The sequence below is a fragment of the Sceloporus occidentalis genome, unplaced genomic scaffold, assembly GCF_023333645.1.
Source record: "Sceloporus occidentalis isolate IW3139 unplaced genomic scaffold, rSceOcc1.0.p SCAF_69, whole genome shotgun sequence".
In the NCBI taxonomy this organism is placed as follows: domain Eukaryota; kingdom Metazoa; phylum Chordata; class Lepidosauria; order Squamata; family Phrynosomatidae; genus Sceloporus; species Sceloporus occidentalis.
In genome coordinates this window covers 1,012,401-1,037,500 of record NW_028317049.1, presented here as the reverse complement: position 1 = coordinate 1,037,500, position 25,100 = coordinate 1,012,401, and the positions used below count along the sequence as shown (strand labels likewise).

Genomic DNA, 25,100 nt, shown 5'->3' with positions numbered 1-25,100 from the left:
GAACACGTTTCTATTTTGCATAAATCTTCCTGGCCCCACTTCATGTCCAAATAAGTATCTTAAAGGTATTAGAAGGACTGAAAGATTCTTTGTTTGGTCCAATGGTAATTTTGAGAGTTGAAATAAGTTACAATTATTTTTATTCAATTAGGTTTACATTTATTTGCTAAAGGTCCACCATATTAGTAAAAATATAAATAAATCCTATTATTATTATTATTATTATTATTATTATTAACATTACGGGAACTTTCAAGGGATTTTGACTGAATATTCCGTGTAATATGGGGTGGATTCCATGGATTTTGGTAAAACATGCCGGGAAATAAGTTCAAGGCTTCTTACCAACACTGGTCCTGCCCTGCAGTAAAGCCCCTCCAATCCCTCTCAACCGAGGACTACAACTCCCAAGTCTTCTTTCTTTCTTTCTTTCTTTCTTTGTTACTTTCCTTCTTCCTTCCTTCCTTCTTTTCTCCCAAGCTGCCTTGTGTTAGTGCTGTTACTGCTCTTGTTGTCGTTGTGTGCTTCTAAGTTGTTTCTGACTTATGGTGACCCTAAGGGAAGTCCATTGAAAGCTTTTCTTGGCAAGATTTGTCCAGAAGTGGTTTTGCAAGTGCCTCCCTCTGAGGCTGAGAGAGTGTGACTTCTTGCCTAAGGTCACTCAGTGGATTTCTGTGGCCAAGAGGGCATTCGGACCCTGGGCTCTAGGGTCATAGTCCAATGCTCCAGCCACTAAACCACCGCTGGCTCTTTCTTGAGGCTTTGTAGTTTTTTGTGGAGTGGCTCTAAGTCATTGCCGACTTCTGGGGAGCCTTCCCTGGGGTTTTCTTGGCAAGAGTTGTTCAGAGGAGGTTTGCCATTGCCTTCCTCTGAGGCTGAGAGAGTGTGACTTCTTGCCCAAGGGACCCAGCTGGTTTCATGGAGGAGTGGGGCACTGGAGCCTGGACTCCAGAGTTGTAACCCAACACTCAAACCATTGCACCACACTGCCCCCCGTTCCCATGTACAACCTGAGAAATAATAGCAGACTTTTTTCTGTTCTTCATGTGTGTCTTCAAGTCTAATTCAATTTATGGCAATCCTAAGGCAAACTTATCATGGGGTTTCCTTGGCAGGTTTATTCAGCGAGGGGATGCCATTGCCATCCTCTGAGGCTGAGAGAGTGTGACTTGCCAAGGGTCACCTAAGTCCAAAACACACTGCAGCAATAATCCAATCTGAGATTGCTTTAACTGCCCTGGCTCAGTGCTAGGGTATTGTGGGAGATGTAGTTTTGTGAGACATTGAGCCTTCTCTGTCAGAGGGCTCTGGTGCCACAATAAACTCCAATTCCCAGGATTCCCTAGCACTGGGCCAGGGCAGTTAAAGCGCTCTCAAAATGGACTATTGCTGCCATGTGTTTTGGACCTTACTTGGCTGCAAACTGTCCATAGCCTGCAATGCATCTCCTAATTCTGTTGGCAGTCCCTCCCTCCCAACACTTTCTCATTTCCCCCCAAAACCAGCACAAAGCTGGCAGATGGAAAGAGGTTTTAAAGCAGCATTTAAATCTGCCACATTTGTTTTTAAAATACTAAATGTCCCAAATGCTATTATCAGTTTTGTAGCTATTATTACAGAAAGACGTAGAGTGCAAACTCCTCAAGTACCTTTATTTTCTGGAGTGAGATGGGCTTTTCCAACTGACTCTCTGTGATGATCTCCGGTGGTCCAAGCAGCCAAACCGCGGCCCTGTAATAATAATAATAATAATAATAATAATAATAATAATAGTTTTATACCCCTCTCTTCAGCCAAAAGGCTACCAGAGTGGATTACAAATTGTTAATCAGACATTTAGACATTATGGCTCTTAGCCCAGCAGACCCTTAAATTCCTTAAATCACGCTGCCATCATCCAGTGAATTATAAAAGGGTTTCCCTTAACCTACACTGGGACCAATTAAGGAACCTTATTTCTCCTTCTTTACTGATCTTCCCAAGCATCAACCGAGCCAAGACATGTGTAAAAGGAGAGTCGAGTAGTAGATACTCCAAGGAGATGTTTATTATAAATTACAAAATATAACTAAAATATAAGTCATACAAGATATTAAGAGTCTTTGAGGTACAATATTTGTAAATATATAATATTCAATTCATACAAGCTATTAAAGAAATAAATAAACCTAAGTGTTCAATTCTGAGACTAACTTCCAAGATCCGCTCTTTAACTCTCTCTCTCGATCTCCAGCCGACACAATTCCCCCAACTGTCTCTTGGTCTCTCAGGCCTTATATCTCCTTCTCACGGAAGCTTCCAGAAGGACCTTCATCTTGCTCTCTGATTGGTCAAGTGAGCCTTCTGTAGCAGTGATGTCATTCTGCATTTGCATAAACCTCCTTTTACTGCCTGAAGAAGACCTCCATTGACTGGATCCCAGTTATTACACAAATACTTCATGGGTTTCTGCCTAAGGACGACTAAACCGCTTCTAAACTGCATCCAAACCACTCCTAGTCTCCAGGACGCTCAGAAACGCCTCTCAAACGAAGCCAGAAGCGGCGTACCATAAGCGGAGAGACAAGATGCGTGGCTTAAGGAAAGCTAGAGCATCGGGCAACAGCGCCGTCTCTTTGCCTGGAGCCATTGCAGGGGAATTTCCATCCTTTGACAAAAATGGGGCAGAGGAACCTGTCCTTTTTTTTAATAAGTCTTTTATTGAGAGTTCACATATTAATACATAACAATGCAACACTAAACACATGTAAAATAATAATAATCATCATAGTCATAATAATAGGTTTGATTTTAACTACATATAATGACGAATCTCCATATCCTATATAACATTTCTATTTGTGTTATTACGGGATAAACAAATCAAACACACTATCAATTGGACTAAACAAACACATTTAACACTAACACATTTGACACTAACGGTTAACGAAAACAATAAAGAAAAAAACATTTATCTAAAGCTAACCTCAAACATTAACATCCAACCAAGACAACTAAACATTTAGACTAAAACAATTCTTCCTATCCTATGCATGAGAATAAAGCTTGTTATTTCCTGTTATCCTTATTATATAAATTGTAATATAAACTAGTTCGTTAGCGACATCTTAACTATATTAGATATTTCTCAAAAAACCCCAAACTTTGTAAAATTTCTTTGGCTATCTACTCTAATATTTATTCATTTATTTGTTTATGTAAGGTTATAGAAATTGTTACAATACTCATATAACTATATATGGAGATAGATATATTAAAGTAAACATTCAATATTTATATAATTCATTCATAGATCTTAATCTTTAAACCCTTCTGTAAGTAAGTCGTTTCTTCCTTGTTGTATATATATTAACACGTTCTCCCAGTCTCTGTAAACATCTTCTAGATTTTCGTCCTTCAATAGTCGTGTCAGTTTGTCCATTTCTGCCAATTCATAAATCTTTTCAATCCAATCATTTATATCTGGAATTATTTCCTCCTTCCACTTATGGGCTAATGTTAATCTTGCTGCAGTGATTAAAAGAAAAACTATTCTACCATGTTCCCCCCCCCCCACCCCAAATTGTCATCTATTATATTTAACAGGTAAATTTCTGGCTTGAATTCCATTTTTATTTCCAATATATTGCAAATTATCTTATGTATTTCTTGCCAATATTTTTTAACTTTTACGCATGACCACCAGCTATGGAAGAAAGTTCCTTTTTCTTTTAAGCATTTCCAGCATTCATTCCTTACACCATATATTTTAGCCAATTTATCCGGGGTCTTATACCACCTATAAAACATCTTGTAGTAATTTTCCTTTATATTTTGGCATCGTGTATATTTTAACCTTTTATTCCAAGTATATTCTCCTTGTTGCAACTCAATATTATGTCCAACATTCTGGGCCCAAATTATCATGTTATTTTTAATGCTTTCTTTTTCCAAATCAATTTTTAACAGATATTTATATAGTTTTGATAGTAATCCTTTATTACTTAAATTCAATAATCTCTCTAAATACATCTCTTCCTTCGCTATTGATTTTTCTCTTTGGTCCGTTTTAAATCTTTCTCTTAATTGCCATCTTAGGCACCAATGTATTTTATAGTTTTGATTTATTAATTCTTCTTCAGTTTTAAATCTAAAATCATTTTTTTCTTTAACTAGTAAATCCTTGTATCTAATTTTTTGTCAGTCCTTTTTCTCTCCAGAGGAACGCTTCTTGAGGGGAAGTTTCAAGTGTAATTTCTTCACCTATTTTTTCCTATCTCTTTTCCAGATCCAAATGAGAGGTTTCCTTATACAATGATTATTGAATTGTTTATCAACTTTTTCTTTATTATAATACAAGTGCGCATGCCATCTAAAAGCTATGCTCTCACCTTCCAATTTCAAAAGCTTTTTATCTTTTAATTCCCACCAGTCTTTAACCCAAACTAGACATGTTGCTTGATAATAAATTTTTAAATCTGGGACGTCTAATCCACCCCTTTCTCTGGCATTTGTAGCGTCTTCATTCGTACCCTGGGTTTCTTCCCCATCCAAATGAATTTTGTTAATTCTTTCTGCCAGATATGAATTGATTTATCTTTTAATATAATTGGAATTGTTTGATATAAAAATAATATTTTCGGTAAAATATTCATCTTAATACAAGCTATTCTTCCTAACAGAGATAGTTTTAAAGGTTTCCAATTTTCTAAATCCCTTTTAATCTAACTCCATAATTTACTATAATTATTCTTAAATAGGTCAGCATTATTTGTTGTAATATCGATTCCTAGATATCTTACTTTTTTAGTTATTTTATATCCTGATATTTTTATTAGTTCGTTTTCTTCAGATTTATTTAAATTTTTAATTAGCATATTTGTTTTACTTTCATTTATTTTCAACCCTGATATTTTTTCAAATTCTTTTAATTCACTTTGAACTTCTTTAATACTTACTAAGGGGTTTTCCAGGAAAAGCGCCAAATCGTCTGGAAAAGCCAATGTTTTAATTTCCCTTCCTTTATTATCAATCAATGAGATTATGATCCAAAATAGATTTTACCAGTGTTTTCATATTAACTATATTTTTAGCCCAATTTTTAGAGATAAAAAACATGTCTATCCTTGAAAGTGATTTATGTCTATGGGAAAAGAACGTAAAATCTTCTTTTCGATCATATTTATATCTCCATACATCAATTAGGCCCAAATTATCAATCATGTTCTTAAAAGCAGTTGGTAGTTTTCCTTGATTTTTTAAAATTATTTTACCCGAATTTCTATCCAAGGTTGGGTTTAGCACCCCATTCCAATCTCCCATCATAATAATATCGTTATAATTTGAGTCCAGAACGCCATTCATTAAATTTTGGTAAAAGTTGTCTTTTTTGTTCAATGGTCCATACACACCTAATATCAATATTTTTCGATTTTCGACTTTTACTTCTACTCCAATGTAGTTCCCTTCATTATCCTTTAGAATCTCTCTAGATGGTATATTTGATTTAACATATATTACCACACCCTTCTTTTTGTTTTCATTTGCCAAAATCAATTCTTTTCCTAGTCTTTTGTTTTCCAATAGATTTATCTCTGATTTTTTTATATGAGATTCCTGGAGACATATTATATCCCAGTTCTCCTTTTTCAAGAGATGGAAAGTTTTTTCCCTCTTAATAGAAGTATTTAATCCCTTAATGTTCCAAGGAATTATCTTAAATTTCATCTCTGTTTTCTCTTGTAAAAACTAAGCAAGGAGGAAAGAAGGAGAGAAGAAAAAAACACTTATCTTATAACTCGTTAGCTGTTTCTCCTTCTTCTTTCTCTTCCTCACTTCCTTCGTCCCCCTGGTCACTTTGATTTTCTTCTTCTCCTAAATGGTCCAAGTGTTGATTAGAATTACTTGTCTCCTCTGGTAATTGGTTCTTCTTTAGTGTTCTCAGGAAATCTTTCGCTTTGCTTTGTGTGTTGATCCTCAACCTCTTTTTCTTGTAGGTAAAAGAAACTCCCTCTGGTATTTCCCACCTGTATGGAATATTCTGTCTTTTAAGGGATGATGTCAAAAGTTTATAATCTGCTCTCCTCCTCAGAATTCTCAAGGGAATGTCCTTCAAAATCATTAGCTCCTCTTTATCCACAATTAGTCTTTTCTGATAACTTTTCTACAAAATTAGCTCTTTAGTTCTGGTTCTGATAAAATAAATTGAAATATCCCTTGATAGATTTCTTTCTCTTGCTGTTCTAGAGTTGATTCTAAAGATTTTGTCCACTTCTTTTATAAGCTCTGAACACGATATTTCTGTGAAATCAGCCAAAATAGGTAAAAGATATTTATAAAGGTCTTCGATTTGTAATTCCTTGAGTCCTCTAATTTTAAGACATCGTTCCCTGGTCTTTAGATCTGCAATAGCTCTTTGATTGCGTTCTCTTTCTTGCTCTAGTGAAAGTTGTAATGTCTTATCTTCCAGTTCCTTAGTTTTAACTTCCAAAGTTTCAACTTTCGTATCTGTTTCTTTTAGATCTTTTGCCACCTTTTCGACCGTTTGTTTCAAGCTCTTAATTTCTGTTTTAAATTCACGTTTCAAATCTGTCTTCATTTTCCTCATTTCTTGCCGCATATCTTGCATTTCTTGATTTAGTTTTTTGATTTCCTCTAGGATTACAGACTGTTTTAATCTGATATAATAAGGGGAAAATATAATAAAGAAAAGCAAGAACCACTGACAAAGAAAATATTTCTATAGGATAACGAAAATGGCAATGTCTTTAAGGAAATACGCAACATCACAATTACCTCAATCCAGTGCCCAAAATAGGAGACCACCTTTAGAATATCTGTCTGTTTAGTATTATATTCTAAAGATGGTCTTCTATTTTGGGCACTGGATTGAGGTAATTGTGATGTTGCGTATTTCCTTAAAGACATTGCCATCCCTCTCTCTCTCTCTCTCTCTCTCTCTCTCTCTCTATATATATATATATATATATATATATATATATATAAACTCTCTCTCTCTCTCCATATATATATATATATATATATTTAAATACATGTATGTACACATGCACACGTCCCAACAGATATCTATGGGTATGTATAGATGTATCTATGGGTGTTGTATGCAAGATCTATAGACTTGAAACATTCCATATATATATATATATATATATATAGGCTCATAAAGGTATAAGTCTGAGTGCACTTAGATAGAGATGCCTACACACACACACACACACACACACATATATATAAATATATATACACACACAGATGTACGGATGTATATGCACAAACACACATGCCACATGCATTTGTTGTTGTCCATTGTTCTGGTTCCGTGTTCCAGGTGATGCTGGAGAAGAGGCCCTGCCTCCAGCGGAACCAGAGGCTGCAGGCGATGAGGAGAGGGACTCCTTGCCCAATGCATCGCTCACCCGGAGGCCCAGCACCAGGAAGGCCAGTCCCCCCACCTTCACAAAGGCCCCATTCCCACTCCCTCATTTGCCCTGGACAGAACTGGGCAGATCCAGGTGCCCCCATATCGAATCTCCCCGGAAACAAGTTCCTATTACCCTTTACCTCAATCGGGGCAATCTACCCCCTGAACTTGACCTGATCATGACTCGGGTTGAGTTCATATTTGCCGGCAGCAGGGAAGAGCCAGTTGTTTCCAAAAAGAAAGGGTCAATAGTCCGCTTTCAGAAAACCACACTAAGGGGGATTTGTCCTGGATCTCTTGTGCAAGCGCCTAATCGAGTTGTGTTAAAATCGGCGCAAGTGTAAACCGGTTTGGGAACTGGGGTAAAATGTAGTCTGAATGGTCCCTACATTTAAGGGTGAAGGAAGCAAGAAACAACAAGCAAAGCCACCCTAAACACTTCCTTTGACCATTGCAGCGTTGGAGCGTGTCGCCACGCTCGAACTGTCAATGGCTCAACTGCAGCAAGGCCAGGAGCAGCACAGAATGTGGCTATAATAACTTGGTGTGTGGCCCTCCCCACAACAATGATGTGGGTCTTCCTTTTTTTATGTTCAAAATTTTTTATTACACTGAGATATTCCCATGATAGTATTTAAATGACCAAATATCGACCAAATATTAACTATTAATTTAACGGAATTTTATCGCCCTTTTCTTCAAACGTTTTAAGACAACTCTATTCCATTTCTAAATCTTCTTTTGGTTTCCCTCTTAGTAAGGCAGATACTATATTCATATTTCTAGCTTCATATTTCTTAATCAACCAATCTTCGATAGAAGGATTAATTGTAGATTTCCAAACTTGAGCAAATAAGATCCTTGCAGATGAGACCATATATAAAACAATTCTATTGTATTTTACTGACTTTATGTTGTGTGTCATGTTTAGTAAAAATACACTTGGTTCAAAGGGGATATTCATATCAAGTATGTTTTGGATGGTTCCATGAATCCTTTGCCAGAATCCTTTAGCTTTAATGCATGTCCACCAATATGAAAGAAGCTTCCCTTGGGCTTCCTGCATTTCCAGCACTTAGTATTGCCAGTTTTGTGTATCTGGTGGATTTTGGGGGGTTAGATACCACCTCTATAACATTTTGATATCATTTTCTTTATAGTTTTGGCACAGAGTGAATTTATTTGTTCCTTTCCATGATTTTCCCCATTCCTCTATAATTATAGTTTTATTTATATCACGTGCCCATCTTATCATGCTGTGTTTAATAATTTCATCTTCTAGATTTCTTTCTTTTAATAGTTTATAATATTTGGATATGTGTTTACCTTTTTTGTCCATCATAATTTTATCTATTTCATTGTTATCCATCGTTAACCCAGGAGCTTTATTGTCTGCCTTAAAACGATTGTTTAATTGGTTCTATAAAAAACAGTCCTTCATGTTTCCTCTTTCATTAACTTCTTCCATAGATTTCATATTGTATTTTCCTTCTGGTGTTTGTTTATTAAATCTCCGTATCTTAGCCATGGAGTATCTTTGTCCTTTGTTCTATTGTAATAGGCTTCTTGCAATTACACCCAAAATTGATGTCTCATTTTATACCATACTTTAAGCAATGATCTTCTTATAACATGATGGTTAAAAGTATCATTATCTTTTGGTTTTGTATACCACATATATGCATGTATACCAATATTCAGGTTAGCTTTTTCTGTATTCAATAAATTCTTGTTTTCTAATTTGAACCATTCTTCTAACCATTTGAGACAAGTTGCATAATAATACACCTTAAAGTTTGGTAAGTTACATCCCACCTTGAAGCAAAGATCATTTACTAAGGCAACCATAACAGTTTCGACTCCGTATCCCATCCTGAGGCCAGTTTGAAAAAGACCGCTTGGAGATGAAGAGCAACTGCCCTCAAAATTATGTTGGTTAGAAATGGAAGATGGGAGACCGGTCTGTAATTGTTCATCTCCATGGGATCTAAGAAGGGCTTTTCCATAAAGGGCCGTAGCACCGCTTCTTTTAAGCATGATGGAAAATAGCCCTAACTAAGAGATGCATCTATGATATATCTCAGGTGATACAAAAAGGGCAAGGGTCGGGAGGGCGAGTTCTCCTCTTCACACTTCCAAGGAGCTTGTCCACATCCTCAGTACTCAGATTCAAATTGATCCAGTATGATCTTACTCATGGACACCTCACTTATAGCCTCTGCAATAATGCTGATGTCCAATTTGGCTCTTATCTGAGAGATATTATCTGTGAAACAGCCATTTAAAGTATCATAGTGAGCTATGGAAGGCTCTAATAATGGGTTCCGGGAGGAAGGTGCCTGAAACAGGTCCCAGATCCAACAACCCCCCCCCCCCCCCGACTTCAGCAGTCCCTTTATGCTTCTCTTCCCTTGGCACTTTCATTCCTTTATTCCTTCCTTCTCCTCTTTTAACATACATCGCTTCAAGGGGGTCCAAGGCCCTTTCAGCGTGATCCCAGAACCATGAGATTCCCCCAAATGAATGAGGGCTCTCCCCACTTCCCACACTTAGAGCAGCTTCAGGGGCTGAGAGTCTGCATGCGCAGATGCCCCAAAGACCCCTTCTCAGCATGCACAGGGATCGTAAGGCCTTTGCTGCTGCTGCTGCTTATTCCGCTGGCGGCCTTTGGAAGAAGGGAAGGACTATGGCCTTTTTTCCTTCCTTCCGGAATGGAGCCCAAGCTGCAGAGCTGGACTCAGGAGGGAAAGACTGGGAAGGCTCTCCTTTGTACATATATCTCTGTCTCTCTGAGTATGTGTGTGTTTGCTTCTGTTTTTATGTCTGGGAATGGAGCTGAGGGCTGAGGAGAGAAGAAAGGGTACATTTTGTGCAAATGCAGAATTTCTGTACACCAATGAGTCCAGTGTGTTGAAACAACAAAAACTTTATTGCAAACACATAATCAGAAATTCAGTGTTTAAGTCAGAGCTGCCCTCCCCAAACCAAACATTAAAACCCCAAAACCTAAAACATCACCCTCTTCCAAACCTAGCCCCCCTCCAATTCCCACAGTCTATGTCCCACAGATAACAAGGCCCCCTTTGCATTCCCACAAACTAGCCCTTTCTGTTAATACCTGTCCCCAACTTTCTTCAGCCAACATCGAACAAATTCCAAATGCTATCATTCCCATAACTATTCTAACCAGCTATAGCCAATCCCACCCCTCTGTTTAACTAACCTATTCCACCACCATGATCCCCACTCAAATTTATAAACTAAAGCAATAATCTATACTAATGGAAATTAAAACCTCAACTCCACAAAATATAATTGAAAAACATAAAGAGACATATGGACACACAAACCTAACACACGAAATTACAAGGGCCTTTTTTATCACCACAGGATTTAAAATATATTCTTTAGTATTGCTTATTGACAAATATAATGTCAGTTCATTTCTGGGATTTGTGTGGCTTCTTTCCTGTGTGGACTCTCTGATGTCTCACTAGGTCTGACTTTGAAGAAGAACATTTCCCACAATGCAGGCATTTGTTTGGGTTCTCTCCTGTGTGGACTCTCTGATGTGCCAATAGGTATGACTTTGAAGAAACACATTTCCCACAATCCTGGCATTTGTATGGCTTCTCTCCTGTGTGGACTCTCTGATGTGCCAATAGGTATGACTTTGAAGAAACACATTTCCCACAACGCTGGCATTTGTAAGGCTTCTCTCCTGTGTGGACTCTCTGATGTGCCAATAGGTTTGACTTTGAAGAAAAACATTTCCCGCAACGCTGGCATTTGTAAGGCATCTCTCCTGTGTGGACTCTCTGATGTGCCAATAGGTTTGACTTTGAAGAAAAACATTTCCCACAATGCTGGCATTTGTGTGGCTTCTCTCCTGTGTGGACTCTCTGATGTCTCACTAGTTCTGACTTTGAAGAAAAACATCTCCCACAACGCTGGCATTTGTGTGGCTTCTCTCCTGTGTGGACTCTCTGATGTGCCAATAGGTATGATTTTGAAGAAAAACATTTCCCACAACGCTGGCATTTGTAAGGCTTCTCTCCTGTGTGGACTCTCTGATGTGTCACTAGGTGCGACTTCGAAGAAAAACATTTCTCACAACGCTGGCATTTGTATGGCTTCTCTCCTGTGTGGACTCTCTGATGTGCCAATAGGTTTGACTTTGAAGAAAAACATTTCCCACAACGCTGGCATTTGTAAGGCTTCTCTCCTGTGTGGACTCTCTGATGTGTCACTAGTTCTGACTTCCAAGAAAAACATTTCCCACAACGCTGGCATTTGTAAGGCTTCTCTCCTGTGTGGACTCTCTGATGTCTCACTAGTTCTGACTTCCAAGAAAAACATTTTCCACAACGCTGGCATTTGTAAGGCTTCTCTCCTGTGTGGACTCTCAGATGCATGACTAGGACTGACATGTAAGCAAAATATTTCCCACAGTGCTGGCATTTATGTGGCTTCTTTCTTGTGTGGACTTTCTTGTGACTGACAAATTCTTCTGTAAAGGAGGACAATGACAGGCAAAACTGAATATCAGTGTTAGGAGAGGAATGTGTTACCCCAAGATTTAGCCCCACGTTCACCCCTCCCTATTTGAGATTAAATTAACAAAGTTGGTGTGAGTGACCTGAGCATGACCCTGTTCTAGATGCCCCCAAATCCATATAATGACTGTATTCTTACTCATAGGAGCTACTAAAGAAGTGATTGAAGGGGAACTGCCATGAGGAAATCAGTGGAAGGAGATAGTCAGGCAGTTATAAAATATTCCATTAAATGTATATAAAACTATTTCAATTGAAAAGTGGCATCATTTCCTGTGAGACTGCCATAGAGTCTTGAGTCAGAGCACATGGCATGATGCAAGCTAACTGCAGAGGATGCTTCATGCTGTGTGGCACTAGGAGATGACTCACAACCAATACAGTATACAGCTCACATGTGGACTGATGTGGGTTGGAGTTGTGTGTACAAGAGATTGTGAAGTTAATGAAAGTCAGAGAGGAGAGCTGGTACATCTTTGTTTTCTATTGCAACTCAAGCTAAAGAATCTCCAAGGACTTGGAGGAAATCAACTGTGTCTGTGAGTTATTTTTAAGTGTGGAAAGTGGTTAATGCATTGCCAATGCCTATATCTGGAGATTTGCTTCTGTACTCTGCTATGTTATTGTTGAGCTCTGGGAGTGTCGCCTTCAGACTGTGCTATACACTGGCTTGTGAATCGGATCAGAATTCAGATCCAAGAAGGACCTAAGAGCCGGTGTGACAATCCTGTTTGGCTGAAGTATTTCCACCAAGCACCCATTGCATTTATTTCAGTTTCAGACAATTCTTTCCCCACCCAGGAAACATCCTAAAGCAATTTAAACTTTTTTGAATGCTCGGTTTCTGCCCCCAAGCAACAACTTCAGTATAAATATCAGCCCCAACCGGCTGTTCTTTAGTTTCAGTCCAGTTGCAGACAGACAGTCCATTGGTGTACATCTCACTACACTCGCCAGCCCCACTTGCCACAGGACTTACTGACTTCTCTCCCCTTTCTGGACCCTCAGCAATTGGAATCAAGATCCATCTAGGTAATGTATTACCATTTGCAAAGCCTCAAAGTATTCGCCACTCCCACCTTTGTTACTCAGTTCTTGTGTGTGTGTGTGTGTGTAAACACCTATATGTGTATATGTCTGTGTATGCGTATATTTTGCTTTTCCCCTAAATAAAACACAAAAAACTATTTGAAATGCCTCTGGAGTTCTGTGTGCTTCTGGGGCTGGTATAGTTGGGATGAATCCCGATGTCACTGTTGCCCCAATCTCTCCTTTGGGCTAAGTATGAAATTCCCCTAAAAGCATAGCTCTTGGGAGTGTCCTCCCCAGACTCCAGCATTTCGAGTGACAAAGGGCCTCTGGAATCAACCACGGAGCTAAGCAAGCTTAGGATGGAAAAGAAACATTAGAGAAAAAGGAGTTTTTGTGTTACTCTTTCCTCTCTTCATAGACATTGCTTATAATTGCTAAATGGAACCCTTAATATGTATGAAAACAAGGGCCTGATTTCAAGTTCAGTTCTTAAGTTCAGTGCTCTACAAGGGGCTACCTTTGTCCCAAGTTCGGAAGCTTCAATTAGTTCAAAATGCTGCACCAAATTGGTCACCAGAACATCTAAGTCAGACCATATAACACCAGTTCTAAAATCTCTTTATTGGCTGCCAATTAGCTTCCAGGTGCAATACCAAGCGTTGCTTATTACCTTTAAAGCCCTACATGGCTTGAGCCCGAGCTTCTTGAGGGAAGGCCTCTCCCTACACAATATGCCCCACACTCTCAGAACATCTGGGAAGACTTTATTAGATTACCCAAAGGTCAGGCTAAGAACAACTTCCCACACAGCGTACAGAGCCATTGCCCCCAAGTTATGGAACAACTTGCCAGAGGAGATCTGTCTTATCACCACCTTGGATGCTTTCAAGAAAGCACTTAAGACGGATCCCTTCCGGCAGGCTTACCCACCCGACCTCTTGCAAAAAACTTAAGGAGAAATCCCACTTCTGATCGCAATTGTGCATTTTATACAATGTTTTTATTTGTCCCGAATTGAGTTTTAAGCAACTTGTTTTTTTACTGTGTGTAAAAAGATGCTATTGTTGTTTTGTGGCTATTTTACAGGTAAATACAAATAAAACCTATTATTATTATCTGAATGGTTGGTGGCTGCCTCCCAATCCCCAAGGCCCCTCTTCTGGCCCTTCCCAGAGGTCCCTTCCTCTCCGCAGAGAGCCAGGCGATCCTGGCTTTGCTCCTGCCTTCCCCTCCTGGCTCCCAGAGGCTTGATCCCCTTCCCTTTCTCCCTCCGATCTCCAACCTTCCCTCTTGCCCATCTGCACTGCTTTACCATTTAACCCTCAGCATCTCTTTCCTGCCTTTCTGTTTTTCACATTGCCTCCATCGCTCTATCACAGACACACATCCACAGAGTGTGATGCATAAAAGGGACACTTTGAGGTTCATTTCTTGAGAAAGGCAGGGCAATCAATATACAACTAATACATTAGGAAAGGCAGAAGAAGGAGTCTGGGACCTGGTTTTTGATATTAGTGAGGGTCACGTGCCCGGGATGAGCATTAAAACAGCCTCTTCAGAGCCAAAAAAGGCTGGAAGAGGGGCTACAAAAGCCAGGAAACTTGATCAGGAATGGCATAAGGATCATTTGGAGGCAAAAAGCATTAATCTCCATGGCTCCTTCCCACAAAATTCCAGAATTGGCAGTTTAGGATTGGATATTTAGAATCCTTACAAAGTGGAGAACAATAGTGCCTCACTAAAACTAGAAATTCCAAGATTCCACAGGAAGTTGTTATGACAGTTAAATTACATATGAAAGGGAACTAGGAATGGTAGTAGAGCACAAGTTGAACATGTGTCAACAGTGTGACGCAGCAGCTAAAAAGGCCAATGTGATCCTAGGCTGTATCAATAGGAGTATAGTGTCAAGATCAAGGAAAGTAATAGTGTCACTCTATTCTGTTTTGGTCAGGGCTCACTTGCAATAATCCTGTGTCCAGTTCTGGGCACCACAATTCAAACAGATGTTTAGAAGCTGGAGCATGTCCAGAAGAAAGAAACCAAAATGTTGAACAATCTGGAAACCATGCTCTCTGAGGAATAACTTAGGGAGCTGGATATGTTTAGCTTGGAGAAGAGAAGGTTAAGAGTGGATATGACAGCCCTGTTCAAATATTTGAAGAGATGTCATATTCAGGATGGAGCAAGCTTGCTTTCTGCTACTCCAGAGAAAAAGAAATGGAACAATGGATGCAAGTCACAGGGACAAGAGATTCCACTTAAACTTTAGGAGGAACTTCCTGATAGTAAGAGCTCTTCAACAGTGGAATATACTCCCTCAGAGTTTGGTGGAGTCTCTTTCTTTGGAGGTCTTTAAACAGAGGCTGGATGGCCATCTCTCGGGGGTGTTTTGAATGTCTGTTCCTGCATGGCAGAAGATTGAACCGGATGGTCCTTGTGGTCTATTTCAACTCTTTGATTCTATCATTCTAAAGGGGAATCATAGCGCTCTGACAGTAGATTATGAAAGGGCCCTCAGTCTTCACAGGAAGGGCAATGGATTCAGGTTCCTTACCCACAAAGGCCACATTCTCATAATTTTCAATCATAACGGAACTGTACATAAGTTTCTGCTTCTTTGTCAATAGTTTCCATTCCTCCTTGGTGAAATATATTGCCACATCCGCAAAGGTCACCTGCAACAGAAAATAGCCCTCATCCAGAGAGTGACTAAACAAAAGCGGAGGAAAACACATGGTGCATTGCAAATATTATTTCAATACTTCAGAATTCAGTCCAGGAAATAAACTTTAAATTCTGTAAGCAAGCAAAAAGCTACAGCATTTGAGATCCAGTTTGTCTTGAATCCTTTCAGTATAATATACAATATAATAAAGAATATAATTTAGGCCATGTCTGAGATATTATTGATTGATTAAGATACTGACTATCTCAACATGTATAGTACATTTAGTCACCAATGAATCATTTAGCCATATCTCACCTAATTTCAGAGGCAAATTTCATTTTTAAAAAACAGTTCTGGGGAGTACTCATGGCTTGAGGGTCACTGGGCCCACCCTCAATTTAGGTCCAGAGATATTCTTCTATAGCCCCCAGCATTTCAGACGGGGAAAAGAAGACACATGTGGACAAGCAACACCAGAAGGGGATCAAGATGGCCAATGAAGATCACACAAGCGAGGAAGGGTACAGTAGTTTGCTTGTGCATCCGACTCCTGGCAAGGGCTAGACCGTGCCACCTTTTCGCCTCCCCTCTCCCCTCTTTTGAGTTGATGGGATGCACACTATTTTGAACTTGTAACACATTTTGCAACAATTGAACTGACCTGAGGAGAAGGGGGAAAGTGGGAGGAGGAGAGAGAAATAGGACATTTTCAAAGCCCCTGAAAAAATGAGGTGACAAAGGATTAACCAGGACTCTCTCTGCCAAACTGGGACAGTATGTTCTTAGCTGGCTTTCATGAGCCGGCCCAGACACAGATGAAATGAATACGTAGTCAGGATGGCAACTTACCAAAGAGCTGTTGTTCCTGGGCAGCCTCATTCTGTTGGAGCCCAACTCCCTCTGCTTGGCCTCTGTGTTGGCCATCAGGTGGGCAGGGGTCCTGGTGGCCCTACACTTGGTCACTTCCAGCAAGAGAGGCCCAAAGCCGTATACAAGGAGGCCGAGATGAAGTTCCTGAGAAAAGGGACCAGGGTTAGGATTGGCGTGGCAAGAAACCCTGCAGCACTCAAAGAGAACAGGATCCTGCTGGTGACATATGCCTTCTTTGGGCCGATGCAGAGGTGGGCATCCCCTTCCTTCCTCTGCACCAAACAAAGCCCCCTAGACCTAGCATAGATTCACTGCAGTTCCCCTACAAAACAGATACTCCATGCCTTCTTAGGGTGGTGGGGGATCAGGGGATGGGGAATTGGAGAGGGCCCTGGTTATGTACCCATAGCTAGTTGTTAAATGAGTGCATCATAAATAAATAAATAAACAAATAAATAATCTGCTGAAACCTTCGGAGGTCCCCAGTGCTTTTACTCAGCATCAGCCACTTTCCCAAGAAGGCTGCATCCACACTATAGAAATAATGTACTTTGGCACCACTTAAACCTTTCAGTGCTATGGAATCCTGGGATTTTACCTTTGGGCCACTTAGCCTTCAGTGACAGATAGCTGATGCCACAATGAACTACAAATCCCAGGATTCCATAGGATGGAGCTAGGAGAGTTAATGCGGTTTCGAAGTGGATTATTTCTGCAGTGTAGATACAGCGTGAGTCGGTTTTAAAAGGATAGAAAGCACCCAATTCTTCTTTTTACCCTCCTAATAATGGTTTTCCTTTAAAAAATAAGTAATTTGTTTTAGTGCCTAATCCTTATTTTTGTTGTTATTTGTTTGTATGTTTGTTTGTTTCATTCTTGGTAATATGAGTTATTCTGGTCTGTCTCCTTCCTTCTTGTCTGAAAATCTATTAATAAGGAAACTGGGGAGGCTTTTAAAACCTCCCAAAGGAGCCATTTTTGGCCTTGTTTGGGGGACTAGCCTCCTCTTAGAAGCCAAAGACCAAGGTTTGTGAAGAATAAGAAGAATAAGACTTGTATTAAAACTCTCCTCCCCATTTCTGATCCCTTTTAAAACCCATGTTCCCCAGAAGGAGCAGAGCTGTGTAATAAGAAAACCCTCTCAGAAAAGAGACACAAAAGACACACAAAGGGACGCACTTCCTTCCTTTTGGCCCAAGGAGCCTGGCCTCCTTCTGACTCTGGAGCCTCAGGAGAGAAAGAGAAGCCTCTGTTCAACTGAGGCTCAGAGAAGGTTCTGGAACATTATTCCCCACAGTCACAAACAGCACAAAATGGCCTCTGGAACACAAAATGGCTGCCGAAACATAAAATGGCCACCTCTGCCTCAGCACTTGGCAGTTTGAGGCCTTCAGGGGAGAGAGAGAGATGGAGAGGAAGAGTGGAAGGAGGTTCTGGAGGGAGGGGGCCTTGGGAGATATAGAGCCTCTTGAGATACTCGGACTTCGCTTCCTAACAAAGGGGTTTCTGGCCTCATAAAGGATTTGAGGCAAGCTGCCAATGGAATTTAAAGTATATTTCCCGGATTGGATCTCCCAGCATCCACATGGCCAGAAAGGGGAGGGGTCCTGCCCTGCAGTAAGGCCCCTCCAATCTCTCTGAACCAAGGACTACAACTCCCACATCTTCTTTCTTTCTTTCTCCCTCCATAGCTGGCTTGTGAGGTGTGATTAAGCCCTGTTAGTGGTGTTACTCCTCTTGTTGTCGTTGTGTGCCTCCAAGTTGTTTCTGACTTATGGCGACCCTAAGGGAAGCCCTTTGCAGGCTTTTCTTGGCAAGATTTGTCCTGAAGTGGTTTTCCAAATGCCTCCTTCTGAGGCTGAGAGAGTGTGACTTCTTGCCTAAGGTCACTCAGTGGGTTTCCATGGCCAAGAGGGCATTCGAACACTGGTCTCCAGGGTCATAGTCCAATGCTCCAGCCACTAAACCACGCTGGCTCTTTCTTGAGGCTTTGTAGTGTTTTGTGGAGTGGCTCCAAGTCATTGCCGACTTCTGGGGAGCCTCTCCTGGGGTTTCCTTGGCAAGGGTTGTTCAGAGGAGGTTTGCCATTGCCTTCCCTGAGGCTGAGGGAGTGTGACTTCTTGCCCAATGGACCCAGCCGGTTTCATGGTGGAGTGGGGCACTGGACCCTGGCCTCCAGAGTTGTAAGCCAACACTCAAAGCACTGGACCACACTGCCTCCCATTCCCATGTACAATCTGTGAAATAAATGCAGACTTTTTTCTGTTCATGTGTGTCTTCAAGTCGTTTCCAACTTATGGCGACCCTAAGGCAACCTTATCATGGGGTTTCCTTGGCAGGTTTCTTCAGAGAGCGGTTGCCATTGCCATCCTCTGAGGCTGAGAGAGTGTGACTTGCCAAGGGTCACCTATGTCCGAAACACACTGCAGCAATAATCCAGTCTGAGACCGTTTTAACTGCCCTGGGTCAGTGTTAGGGAACTCTGGGAAATGTAGTTTTGTGAGACATTTAGCCTTCTCTGTCAGAGAGCTCTGGTGTCACAATAAACTCCATTTCCCAGGATTCCCTAGCACTGAGGCAAGGGCAGTGAAAGCTCTCTCAAAATGGACTATTCCTACCGTGTGTTTTGGACCTTTCTTGGCCGCAAACTGTCCATATCCTGCAATGCATCTCCTAATTCTGTTGGCAGTCCCTCCCTCCCAACACTTTCTCATTTCCCCCCAAAACCAGCACAAAGTAGTAGTAGACACTCTAAGGAGGTATTTATTATAAGTAACAAAATATTACTAAAATCATACAAGATATTAAGAATCTTGCAGGTACAATATTTATAAGTATATAATATTCAATTCATACAATCTAATAAATAGACCTAAGCGTCCAATTCTGAGACTAACTTCCAAGATCCGCTCTTTAACTCTCTCTCTCGATCTCCAACCGACACAATTCCCCCAACTGTCTCTTGGTCTCTCAGGCCTTATATCTCCTTCTCACGGAAGCTTCCAGAAGAACCTTTATCTTGCTCTCTGATTGGTCAAGAGAGCCTTCCGTAGCAGTGATGTCACTTTGCATTTGCATAAACCTCCCTTTACTGCCTGAAGAAGACCTCCATTGACTGGAGCCCAGTCATTACACTTTCCCAAGGCAAGGCTTGCACCTATTTCCCAATGTTGTTCTTGGTGTCTGCCTCCCAGTTGTTTCCAGGTCTTATGGTGACCTTATGGGAATCTCTGAAGGGGTTTTCTTGGCAAGTTCCTTCAGAGTGGGTTTCCCATGGCCATCCTTTGAGGCTGAGAGAGTGAGACTTGTCCAAGGCTTCAGTTCTTTTGGAAGCCTTTTTGCTTTATCTTCTAGAAGGCAGCTGAAGTGTTGCTTCTTGCATTGAAGCATGAGAGGAACCTTCTGGCATCCAAAAGGCTAACATTCTCTGGAGTTATGTCTGATAATATGTATAGATAGGATTGCAATCCCTGTTCATTTATTAAAAGGTTTCATATCAAAGAATCTCATAGCTATGCAGCTTAATAGCAGTTAACCAAATTAAACAGTATATAAAACAAAAACATGAAACAATCTAGACAAGGTAACTGTTACATGGATTTGTAATTGGTTGACTGGACGAACCCAAAGCGTGACTAGTGGAATGTCCAGTGGGGCTCTGTCCTTGGCCCAGTGCTATTCAACATATTTCTCAGTGACTTGGATGACAGAATTGGGCGCATATTCATCAAATTTGCAGACGAAACCAAATTAGGAGTAGCAGCTAATACTCCAGAGGACAAGATCAAAATTCAAAAGGACCTGAATAGACCAGAAAGCTGGGCCAAAGCTAACAAAATGAAATTCGACAAGGAGGAATGTAAGGTACTGCATTAAGTGCAGGAAAATGAAATGCACAGATATAAGATGGGGGACACCTGGCTGAATGAAAATACATGTGAAAGGGATCTAGGAGTCCAAGTAGACCAAAAGTTGAACCAAATGAGATTATAGGCACATATCAGGCTTTAATATCACAAATAAAACCTTTATTATGTTCAACCTATGTGCCCCAAAATACCAGAATCAATCCTAAGACATGGTTTGACCAGGAATGTAAAGAGTTTAATAAAGTTTAGTTAATGAAATCAGAAAACTGAAGACAAAGGGCATCAAAGGAAACACCTCAAAACAGATAGCCCAACTACGGCAAAATTATAAAAAACTACTTAAAGAAAAGAAACAAAAATACCCTGAAGCACAATGGAAAGAACTAGGAGAGGCAGCTATTCAAAAAGACTCCCAGAAATTTTGGTGCTTAATAGCCCAGGGCTCCAGAACATCAAAATATGTACTGGAGGCCGCAGTGCAAGGAAGAGACTGGGTGAGGCATTTTCCCAACATCTATAAACCTCAATACGACCCGTCACAATCAATTTGTCTTGCCAAACCACTAGATACCCCTGAATGGCCTGATGTCACTGTGAATCAAATTAAAGGCATAATCACCAGACAATCTACCAACAAAGCACCCGGTGAGGACATGATACCAATTGAATTATATAGGGCAAAATTGGAATATCTGTGCTCATGTGCCCCCTATACTATTAACTCAAGAAGTCCTGTATTTTTCCAGATTACTTTGTTAGTTTAACATTTGCAAATTTACGGAAAACTTTTACCGAATTAAGATTAAATATGATGGATACAGCATACAGAGACGGAAGATATAGAGGTATTCCTGCAAAAGGACATACTTGTGTATATGGTTGTCAAGAGGTAGAGGACCTTGTTCATTACATGTTATTTTGCCCTCTCTACCAAGAACCAAGAGAAAGATTCATTATACCTATAATAGAAACGAGTCCCAGGCAAAATCCACAGGATATGATTTTCTATCTTCTATTGGACCTGAATAAATATGTAACCTGGAAAGTAGCTTTGTTTGCCTTAGCAGCTAAAAAGATCAGGAATAAGTATATAACAGGGATAGCCATAAACTGTAAAGGTGATGACTATATTTGACAAAATTTTAATGCATAATGACAATTGTTACTTGTTTGTTTAGAAATTCTATACAAGATATGAGATACTTGCATTTTAGATATAATTTCCATGTATTTTTATATGGTTATATTGTTGTATGTATTGTTATATTGTTGTGCTGTGCAATGACCTTTGATCAAAAGCAATAAAGTTTGATTTGATTTGATAAGAAGTTGAACATGAGTCAACAGTGCGATGCGGCAGCTAACAAGGCCAATGCGATTTTAGGCTGCATCAATAGAAGTATAGTGTCTAGATCAAGGGAAGTAATAGTGCCACTCTATTCTGCTCTGGTCAGGCCTCACCTGGATTATTGTATCCAGTTCTGGGCAGCACAATTCAAAAAGGATGTGGAGAAATTGAAGTATGTCCAAAGGAGGATGACTAAAATGGTGAAGGGTCTGGAAAGCACGCCCTATGACGAATGACTTAGGGATCTGGGGATGTTTAGCCTGGAGAAAAGAGGGTTAAGAGGTGATATGATAGCCCTATTTAAATTTTTGAAGGGATGTTGTATTGAGGAGGGAGCAAGCTTGTTTTCTGCTGCTCCAAAGAACAGGACCTGGAACAATGGATGCAAGCTTCAGGAAAATAGATTCTTCCTCAACTGACAGTAAGGGCTGTCCGACAGTGGAACAAACTCCCTCGGAGTGTGGAGGATTCTCCTTCCTTTGAGGTCTTTAAACAGAGGCTGGATGACCATCTGTCGGGTATATTTTGATTGAAATTTCCTGCATGACAGGGGGTTGGACTGGATGGCCCTTGTGGTCTCTTCTAACTCTACGATTCTACGATTCTATGAATTCAATGAAAAATCATAAATCATAAAGATGTAACCACAGTTGCTCACAGCTTGTAATTCAAATATTCACAGTATACTTTTCCGTGTGGAAATGAAGGGAGACATTTTTAAAGGTCTATTCCCAAATCCAGGGGAAATGAGAGGATTATTCTTTCTCACTTAATTTAGAAACAGGATAAAGAGCATTTAATTTAGCCTCCTTCTTTCTAGCCAGATGGCGAATGCAGAGTATAGTAGTGAGCCCTTGTACCACCACAACTGAAAGAAAGCAAGAAAATGAACCAATCCATAGACCCCTGCAATTTTTCTAGTTGAAGAAACCAATGAACTAAGCTTTGCAAATTATATTAAGCTACTGCTCTCCCATCTGATCTGGATGTTTGCACAGAGCCCTTTCCTCTTTCCTGGAATTGGGCTCCTTCCAAAATGGAGAAGAGGCAGCCTCATCTCCTGTCTGAAGATCATGCAGGAAATCTGGAAGCTCAATGCCAGGCCCTGCTGTATCGTATCTTTACTGCCATGTGTAAACAGGGCAAGGAAAAACACCTGTTACAGGAGAAGAAAGCAAATAAAACCTGATCCTTTCTGGTCCAGGTTTAGGTCCTGGGCAAAAGAAGGGAAACCAGGATTTGACTTGGGAGTTAGCGAATGTTGTGTGGCCTGCCCTGCCTGCCCTGGGGCCTCCCTGGGGACCAAATCCATCACCCTTCTCTTCCCCCTCAGTCAGCATTCTTACAAAGGAACCAAATTTAGGGGTCTCCCATCGGCATCTTGAGGCACCCACCTTTCCTTTCCTTTCCTGCCAAGGAAACCCAGAAGGAGCCCTTCTTCCTAAGCAGCCAACGACCAAAGCCACCAGCCTTCTAGAACCCTATTCAGGCTCCAAGCCAAACGCTAACAATGGTCCAAGTTCAGGGCTGCTTTATTTGTCTGGCTGAATGCTAGGGAATTCTGGGAAGTGTGGTTTTGTGAGATATTTAGTCTTCTCTGTCAGACAACTCAGATGCCATAATAAACTGAAATTCCCAGGATTCCCGAGCACTGAACTCCGGCAGTTGAAGTGGTTTAATTTCTGCAAACTGGATTATTTTTGCAATGTGTTTTTGACCACTGTTACTATTTGAGCATCCACAAGGCTCTGTGGTTTTGAAGGGAAGCATCATCATCATCATCATCATCATCATTATCATCATCATAATTTCTGCAGTGTTTTTGAACCATGTCTGAGAGAGACCTGCAGCCTGGATCTGGCCAAATCCCAAATATTGCCCTCTCAGCAAAGCCTGGAGATATTAACCTTTAAGGACCAGAACTCCTCAAAGGCTGACTTTCCCAATCTCTCCTGAGACACCCTCCTGGGCCTAGGGCAGCCTCAAAGAAAGGGGTCCCATTGAATGGGGGGCCCATGTCTTTCTGAGTCTGTGGGTCCAGAGGAAGAGGACTGTTTTCCAGGACCCCCTTCCTAACCTCACAAGGCAGCTCTTAGCATTTGCCCAAAACTTCTCTTGAACATGCAAAGATCAGGCAAGCAAGATCTGCTTTGTTGTTTGCAAAAAAAGATGGAAAAACAATAGGCCCTTGGTATCCTTTGGGATTTGGTTTGGATAGAAAATCCATGGGTGCTCAAGACCCATTATATAAAATGGGTGACCTTGGGTAAGTCACACTCTCTCAGACTCAGAGGAAGACCAATGGCCAGCTGGAAGGCATACAACACACACACAAACACACATCTAAATGATGAAAATGGCATTCATTTTGGGCCATGAAACCCACTGTGGGGAACCTTGGGCAGCAGACACTCTCTCAACCTCAGAGGAAGACAAAGGGCAAAGTGGAAGGCAAACCTGAAGGCAAGGAAAACCTGGGAATAGGGTCACTAGACACGAGTTCAAGGCACGCAACACACCCCCAGCCACCAAGGCACACTCTCTCAGCCTCAAATGATGGCAATGGCAAACCCCCTTCGACTAAACCTACAAAGAGACTCCTGTGACAGTTTTGCCTTAGGATCCTCAGGAAGGAATTGAAGGCACACAATTCTCCCCCAAAGTCTGGGAGGAAAAGGAGGAGGAAAGCTTAGAGGAAGGTCCTGAGGAAGAAGAGGAGGAGGAGGAGGGCTTAGAGGAAGGGCTGGAGGAGGAGAAAGGCTTAGAGGGCCTGAGGAGGAGGAGAAGGAGGAGGAAGAGGAAGGGCTTACAGGAAGGGCCTGAGGAAGAGGAGGAGGAAGAGGAAGGCTTAGAAGAAGGACCTGAAGAGGAGGAGGAGGAGGAGGAGGAGGTGGAGGAGGAAGGCTTAGAGGAAGGTCCTGAGGAGGAGGAGGAGGAGGAAGAGGAAGGGCTTACAGGAAGGGCCTGAGGAAGAGGAGAAGAGGAGGAAGGCTTAGAAGAAGGACCTGAGGAGGAGGAGGGGGAGGAATAGGAGAAAGGCTTAGAGCAGGGGTAGGCAACCTGCGGCCCGCAGGCCGGATGCGGCCCGGCAAGGCCTTGGGACTGGCCCCAGCCCGGTCCTGCCACCGATTGCCACCGGGGCCTTTGGCCTCTCGCACGAAGGGGCAATTGTCTAGATGCCTCAGAAACATGCATTTATACAGTGGAACCTCGCCATACGCGCGCTCGCAATATGCGGCCTTGAGCACACGCGCTTAAGACGCAGTGCGCGCACGGGGCGGAAGGGGCGGCGCGTCCCATTCAATTGAACGGATCCCCCGCGTATGGCGAG

The 25,100-nt window shown here is 41.2% G+C and overlaps 1 protein-coding gene across 1 annotated transcript in view; it reads right to left on the bottom strand.

Annotated features, from left to right (window-relative positions):
* The window catches only part of LOC149286372 (uncharacterized), a 22,252-nt gene extending 6,650 nt beyond the window's left edge, over nucleotides 1-15,602 (bottom strand). The window contains exons 1-2 of the mRNA XM_089494180.1: nucleotides 15,573-15,602; nucleotides 11,109-11,766 (exon numbers count right to left, since the gene is read on the bottom strand). Coding sequence (XP_089350306.1) covers nucleotides 11,109-11,766; nucleotides 15,573-15,602 — 688 coding nt within the window. The remainder of the gene's footprint in view (nucleotides 1-11,108; nucleotides 11,767-15,572) is intronic.
* Between the last annotated feature and the right edge of the window lie 9,498 nt (nucleotides 15,603-25,100).